We start from the raw sequence: 8,316 nt of genomic DNA, 5'->3' as shown, positions 1-8,316 counted from the left end.
TTGCTTACCAGAGGAATTAAAATATAAAATAAAGTTACATAGGACGGGTTATTTTACATTATTAAATCAAAATATCCGTAGCATTCTATGTAATATGGATGATTTACAAGTTTTATTACATAGAATAGATATTTCTATAGATATAATTGTATTAACTGAATGCTGGCTCAAAGAAAACTGCGATAATCTACCGTTGTTACGGGGTTACAATGTCTTTAGTACTAAACGGAGTCTCAATCAAAACGACGGAGTTGTGGTGTATTGCAATTCTAATATGAATATCTGTATTGAAGAACCTATTTTTCCAGAAGTAAATTGCTTGGCTATTACATGTAATTCTAACACAATAATTATTGCTATCTACAGGCCTCCATCTTCCAATTTAGAATATTTTTTAAAAAATCTTAATTATATTTTAGAGCGGTTTAGCTCATTTAATAATATTATTTTAACTGGGGATATTAATATAGCAATAAACGGAAGTAATTTATCCTTATATGCACAAAATTATTTGAATATTTGCGCATCTTATGGCCTTCTACCTAGTTATACCTACCCGACAAGGGGTCACAACTGTATTGACCATATGTTTATTAAAACTAAATCGACTACTTATGCAGCTGTCATTGAGTCTCCTGTAACGGACCATTACCCTAGCTTTCTACAATTCCCTACCTTGCAACCTACGACGCCCAGCTCATCTATGTATACTTGTCTTGACTATAATCAAATTAAACATGATTTGCGTGTAACAAATTGGGATATTGTCACATCAAATATTAACCCAAACACTGCAACGGAATTATTAGCAAATAAAATATCTTTAATAATTGAAAAAAACACATCTATAAAACATATTCCACACAGTAGACTAACCTTGAAGCCCTGGATAACACCAGGGCTCCTTCGCTGTATTCGTAAGCGTGACAGACTTCACAAAAAGACTTCCCAGTACCCAGACAATTTAACCATTAAGGCACATTATAAGATCTACCGTAACATCTGTAATAATATAACTAAGAAACTAAAAATACTACATAATAAGGCGCTTTTAGACAAGAATAAAAATAACCCAAAATGTTTGTGGAAATCTGTAAAATCTATTTGCAACATGAATAAACCTAGGACTGAGGCAATTGAACTACTAAGAAATAAAATATCTTCATACAATCCTATTGATTCTGTAAACGATTATTTCTCAAATTTGGGGCAGGAACTTGCAGCTAAAATCTTAAATAGGCTTAATTGCTCCGAGGATTATCTTGCTTGTAACTCTACTCTTAACCTCAACTCCTTAAACTCGTTTGCCTTACTGCCTACAGACGAGGATGAGATAAAGCGTATAATATTACGTCTTAAGCCGAACAGTGCTCCAGGTCACGACAACATTACACCTACCGTTCTTAAACAAAATATTCAAATTCACGTTAAAACTTATCACTCATATTTGTAATTTATCAATTGAGCAAGGAATATATCCTAGTCACTTCAAATGTGCCGTGGTGCGCCCAATTTACAAGGATGGTGACAGAGACAGGGTTTGTAATTATCGACCAATATCGTTGCTACCGGTTGTGTCAAAGATACTCGAACATATTCTTAACGATCGTTTGAAAAGTTATTTGGAAAGAAACAAAGTGCTTTCGTTAAATCAATACGGTTTCAGATCAAATAGGTCTACCGAAGACGCTTTAAACGACCTAATTGATAATGTGTCGGGTGCCTTAGACAATCGTAAAAAGTGTATTGGACTGTTTCTCGACTTGGCTAAGGCATTTGATACTGTCTCCGTTCCCATCCTTCTAGCCAAGCTATCCAAGCTGGGAATGAGAGGTGTCTGCCATAAATTATTTGCTGACTACCTTACTAGCAGATCACAACGTGTAAAAATAGGCTCTGAGAGTAGCTGTGAGAGACGTCTCCGTTTCGGTATTCCACAGGGGAGTATACTGGGTCCATCTCTTTTTAGTATATACATAAATGACCTTTGTTCTTTGCAAATCCAAAATTATAAAATAATATCTTACGCAGATGACACCGTGCTCTTATTTGAAGGTGACGACTGGGGGAGTGTTAAAGATATTACAGAACGCGGTCTGTGTAGGGTTATGAATTGGCTTGATAATAATTTACTAACGCTTAACCTAAATAAAACAAGATACATTACATTTAGCACCAAATTATCCTCCCAACCAACCTCATCTTTCCAAATTCAATCGCACTCATGTCAAAACTTTAATCTACCCAACTATAATGGTTGTGAGTGTAAAACAATTGAAAAAGTATATCAAATTAAATATCTTGGTGTGATTGTGGATCAGCATCTAAGGTGGGATGCTTACGCAAGTGTCTTAGCATCTCGAATTAGAGCTTTAGCACGGATTTTTAAGACCCTGCGACACTTGGGTTCTTTTGACTTTATAACTATAATATATAAAGCTCTTTGTGAGTCGTTAATTAGATATTGTATTACCTCTTGGGGTGGTGCATCAAAGACAGTAGTACTTATGGTGGAAAAGGCTCAACGTATGATTTTAAAAATTATCCATTTTAAAAATTACCGATTTCCTACGACCGAGTTATATAATTATAGCAGAGTGCATTCGGTTCGCAAAATTTTCCTGCTCCAACTTTTACTAAATTATTGGAAATCAAGCAAGAAAATTAATAATAATAAAACTATCCAAAAACGGACTAACCCATTAGGCATAGTGCCGTTAACTAAGAAAAGATTTACTCAAAGATTTTCTTCATTCTTAGGCCCGTACGTTGCAAATAAAATCAATAAAAAGCTAAACCTTAATAAACTTAATTATTATAAAACAAAGAAAACAATAAACGAATGGTTACACACGCTAGACTATGATGAAATAGAAGATATTATGAAGGGGACAGAGTAACAAAAAAATAAATAAATAAACAAATAAATAAATAAAATAAAAGGTGATTTATTTTAATATCTTTAGCATATTAATAAATATAATAATATGTATATATATTTTTGCAGTATTATTTTATCCTACTTACTAATATTTATTTATATTTTATATGTTACTATATTTACTTATATTTTATATGTCATTTATATACATATTCCTATAATTTTAATATATTATATCATACTTATTGCATTTAAAATTTATATTATCTTTATATAACTTATAAGCACTTGTTATAACTAAAATCCAATAATAGATCCGCATGGCAATCCTTGGATATCTCCGCACAGGGAATCCTAGTGAGATATCCAAGGTGCAAATGTCAGGACATTCAAGCGATTTTCTTGGTGAAAAAAAATAAAAATAAAAAATAAAATTGTCCTAATGTAATTTGTATTGGCTTTGTAAATAAAATAATAATAAATAAATAAAATAAAATAAATTTGAATAAAGAATATTTTGAATTTGAATTTGAATTTGAATAGAGCTATTTCTCTAGAAAAGAAAGCAGTTCATTGATGTTATTAATACCGTTCAAATAATGATCTCGTAGTATATTTTTAACTCGAGTCTTTTATAGTAGCGTGCGCTGCGTACGCGGCCGCGGTGACGGCCAGGAGATACCTGCGTAGTACGTACGTACGTTCGATACAATTCAGTATGAATCAGTTCGTCGCTTGTTGTTATTTTGGCGACTACTGCACATTAGTAGGTATGTGATCATTTCCGATGATGATTCAACTGATGAAATTGTTGATGCTGCAGCGCATGTTGAATGAATCCATTCAGTAAGAGAGACAAAAATTAAAAATATCTCAACTTCTCGTTGTATCCCGCACTCAGCTGGGTAGGCAGAGAGAACCTGCGTTCTCCACTTTCTGCCGGATTATGGAGGCAATGCATTTTGAGTGGCGGAACGGTTGAGTTCTTCGACACCAGAGCGAAGAAATGGAAATATAAATGTCAATATAAATATAAATAACAATACAACAAGCAGTCGCGTGTGCCCCTGCGCCACCACCTCCAGTTAAATATTTGATTTTATGTAAACAAATATATCTCTTATCTCAATCTTACATTTGTAGAAAAAATATTAGAATATTACTATTCACAACAGTCATACCAAGATTTTCTTATAAAATATTATAATTGTTTATAATTAAATAAAATATAGATAATCTAGAATGATAATGGCAATTATAACATCATGGACAATTTTTGAATTTAAGTAATAAAAATGTCACGAGAATTTCAAAAAGCAACTACAATCTTCTTTAGTGGCTTACGAGTGTTATAGTGAGATAGTGAGACCTAAGAGAATATCCTAAAGAGCAACGTGGTTACGGATGTCGAATAGTATAACTGATCACGAAAATTGTTAATATTTGGAAAAATTGTTTAAAATATCTATATATATAAAATCGAAAGGTCACTCACTCATCACGAAATCTCAGAAACTACATGTGCTAGGAATCTGAAATTTTTCATAGGGGTTACTTATAGGACGTAGGTGCTCGCTAAGACGGGAATTTGTAATATTCGACTTCTTAGGGGTTGTTTTTGGGGTTGAAAGTTTGTATGAAACTTCGTTACTAATGACATTTGTCTTTGACATTCGTTACTAAATGCTAGGAGTCTCAAATTTTGCATAGACGTCACTAGGACGTAGTCATGGAGACAGAAATTAATAATAACATAGTTCACACGTGTGAAACCGCGAGCGGGCCGCTAGTTATATATATATACGAGTATGTATATTACACGCAACAACTATTTTGAATAGTAATCAAATATATTGAAACTCAAGTTTCATAAAATCCAAGATGAAAATATCAGTACCCTGATGTGCTATTTTAGTCATATGCTATTTTAGTAAGGAACCGCGGATATTTTAATAAAGCGAGTGAACCTAGAGTGAGCTGAGAAAGAGAGAGAGAGAGAGAGAGAGAGAGTGTTATGCGTAATCTATCAAGTGACAAACACCAGCAGGCACAGTTATAGTATCATGAAACAAATTCTTTTCAACGTAGAAAGTCGCTCGACCCCGCCCGACCGAGTCTAAGTATTGTCAAAACAAAGTGAGTCAGAACATGAAAACTTTAAAAGCTACATTTGAAAAATACACAACAAGTATTTAAGCACGGCTCGGCGTCGACGTCACATCGCGTCGGTCCGGGAGACCGCGTATTAATAGACAACGCACGGTGCCTCTCTGGTCCATGCGCGATATTTACGGAAATATGAGAAGCAAGCGAATATCTCACGTTCTACCTCGGTACTAGACTCAAGTTCCTGTGGCAACAAACTACTCTCGGTTTCGATAAAATTAGAAAATGGTTTGAACGCGGGAGTTGTCTTGACTATTTATGGTAGTGGTTGCGGCGGCTGATGCAGCGCGCGTGGGGCACCCTCGGGACTAAGTTTGGGAATATACTTGTACACACCTATATTGGCTATAGGTGTATGGTGTGTATATGTATGTCATGTGTCGAATGACCATTGAGCTGAAAGTATACTTGTCTGACCCACATTCCACCAGGTGCAGTATTTTCTTGGCGTAATTTTGTTATAAGTTATAGCTGTACTATATAATGAACATATATTTGTATATAAATTGTATATATTTGCAACTAACAATTATGCGTACAAAGTTATCAGTGTGTATATTTTTCCATATTGTATATTATAAATAGAACTATTTGTATTATCTATTAAATTTGAAGGTTAGGAACTAGGGAAGTAGGTGTGAGGAAGTTTTAATTAAAATCCAAAGTCAACGGCTATATAAAAAGAAATGATGTAATTAAAATAAATAAATTAACCGTTTATTTATTAATTACATTTTGGCGTGAGATCCACAACGATCTCAAGTATAATAAAAATAAAAAAGAAAATTAAATTTATATAAATTTTACAATAAATTACATTATGATAGATGGCGTTATATTAGATGTTCAGTTCTGTCAGGTATCACTACGTACAACGTACAAAATGCTTGCGTTCCGAACTCGATACAAGAGCAACACAACACACAGCACTCGCTCACGCAGCGACCGCAGCGGCGGCGCGAGGGTTAACGAGATGCTTAGAAGCACTTGCGGTGGACGATGCCGGGGCCGGACTCGTCGTACTCCTCCTTGGAGATCCACATCTGCTGGAAGGTGGACAGGGAAGCCAAGATGGATCCACCGATCCATACGGAGTACTTCCTTTCGGGGGGAGCGATGATCTTGATCTTGATGGTGGATGGAGCCAGGGCAGTGATTTCCTTCTGCATCCTGTCGGCGATACCGGGGTACATAGTGGTACCACCGGACATGACAGTGTTGGCGTACAGGTCCTTACGGATGTCTACATCACACTTCATGATGGAGTTGTACACAGTCTCGTGGATACCGCATGATTCCATACCCAAGAAGGAAGGCTGGAAGAGGGCTTCAGGGCAACGGAACCTTTCGTTTCCAATGGTGATGACCTGACCGTCGGGAAGTTCGTAGGACTTCTCGAGGGATGTGGAGGCGGCAGCGGTGGCCATTTCCTGCTCGAAGTCGAGGGCGACATAGCAGAGCTTTTCCTTGATGTCACGTACGATTTCCCTCTCAGCGGTGGTGGTGAAAGAGTAACCCCTCTCGGTGAGGATCTTCATGAGGTAGTCGGTCAAGTCACGGCCGGCCAAGTCCAAACGAAGGATGGCGTGGGGAAGGGCGTAACCTTCATAAATGGGAACGGTGTGGGAGACACCATCTCCGGAGTCCAAGACGATACCGGTGGTACGACCGGAGGCGTACAGGGAGAGCACTGCCTGAATGGCGACGTACATAGCCGGAGAGTTGAAGGTCTCAAACATGATTTGGGTCATCTTTTCCCTGTTGGCCTTAGGATTAAGGGGGGCCTCAGTGAGCAGAACGGGGTGCTCTTCGGGGGCGACGCGCAGCTCGTTGTAGAAGGTGTGGTGCCAGATCTTTTCCATATCATCCCAGTTGGTGATGATACCGTGCTCGATGGGGTACTTCAGGGTGAGGATACCTCTCTTGCTCTGGGCCTCGTCACCTACGTAGGAGTCTTTCTGGCCCATACCGACCATCACACCCTGGTGACGGGGGCGACCCACGATGGATGGGAAGACGGCGCGGGGCGCGTCGTCGCCGGCGAAACCGGCCTTGCACATGCCGGAGCCATTGTCGACTACGAGCGCAGCAACATCGTCGTCGCACATTTTGAAGTTTGTGTGTGTTTGTCGGGACGCGCTGGAAGTTGACTCTACGGCAGCGAGACTGCGAGTGCGGCGGAGAGCGGGCCGCGGCGCTTATATACGCGGCACGCGGAGGAGTGCGGCGGTGCGCGGCGTCGCGCTCCATACAAGGCGCGGGCGCCTCTCGCGCCGCTGCGCTCCCTCGCACTCCCCCGTGCTCCCGACGCGGGCTGCATTCCCCCTCCTCGGCCCTCCCCTAAGAAGCCTTCGACTTCACTGAAGGTTTTGAAGGCCCTACATTGGGCAGGATTTGTGCTGGAATCGAGCGCGAGAGACCGCGCGCCGAGTTCCATTTCAGGCGAGAGCGGGCCACGCTTCAAGAACGCTTTCACTACATCGAGTTTTCACATTTTTATAAAATAATTTTAAACATTTAAATTTATTACAATAATTTATTCTAATTGGAATCTTTTAACGAGTACATTATAGTAAAATAAACTCATTCTTAAAAAAATATTAAATAAATGTATATCATAAATATATTCACACAAGCGTAGGAATATGGAGGGTCGGGGGGTCCGTGGTCATCCACAATAGTCTGGTGCCCAACACTAGAAGTTTTCGTTAACAAAAAATTTGCCCTGAAAAATAAAAAAAACCAAGCTTACACCAAAATATCTGTTTAAAGCTAATGGGGGTCTGGCCCCCATAAAATATTAGATAGATACTCCCATGCATAAGTAATAATTAATAGAGAATTTCCTTTGGACAGGTGTTATTGTAATAACCAACTCTAATAGCGAGAGTAATTTAAAAATAAAATTAAATTACATATAATTATATAAAAATATCAGATAGTGGAAAATAAAAATATATCAAATTCATACAAATCTAAATGGATTAAAAACAACCACTAAATATTTACTTATAGATAGCATAAATTTAGAATTAGACAAAAATAATAAAAATATTTATTATTAAAGAAAAGTCAGTTGCACGCTGTATCCCGTACACAGCAGGGAAGGCAGAGGGAACGTAGTGCTAAGACACTCCGTTCCCCAGAGAATTCGTCCCCCGTGAAACAGATTGGAGCATTCCACTCCCAGGGCGTGTTGCCCCACTCTCCGCCGCACTTATCGACGTGTCTTTGCCACGCTTTGTCTTTTTATTTTTATTGTATTTATA

At 38.2% G+C, this 8,316-nt stretch overlaps 1 protein-coding gene across 1 annotated transcript; it reads right to left on the bottom strand.

Moving 5' to 3' along the window:
* Positions 1–5,712: 5,712 nt before the first annotated feature.
* LOC146535010 (actin, muscle) lies at positions 5,713–7,235 on the bottom strand. Its single transcript, XM_085190973.1, has one exon. It carries the CDS (start codon positions 7,153–7,155, stop codon positions 6,025–6,027), a length of 1,131 nt encoding a protein of 376 aa, XP_085047099.1. The 5' UTR covers positions 7,156–7,235; the 3' UTR covers positions 5,713–6,024.
* Between the last annotated feature and the right edge of the window lie 1,081 nt (positions 7,236–8,316).

This window comes from Heliconius melpomene, chromosome 10 (genome assembly GCF_056956725.1).
Source record: "Heliconius melpomene rosina isolate 202511_hmr_F chromosome 10, ASM5695672v1, whole genome shotgun sequence".
NCBI classification, from domain to species: Eukaryota; Metazoa; Arthropoda; class Insecta; order Lepidoptera; family Nymphalidae; genus Heliconius; species Heliconius melpomene.
The sequence above is the reverse complement of the archived record's forward strand: the minus strand, read 5'-3'. Positions and strand labels throughout refer to the sequence as shown.

Bases quoted from the DNA above. Each gene is read 5' to 3' on its own strand.
- LOC146535010 (XM_085190973.1), bottom strand. From the start codon at position 7,155: ATGTGCGACGACGATGTTGCTGCGCTCGTAGTCGACAATGGCTCCGGC.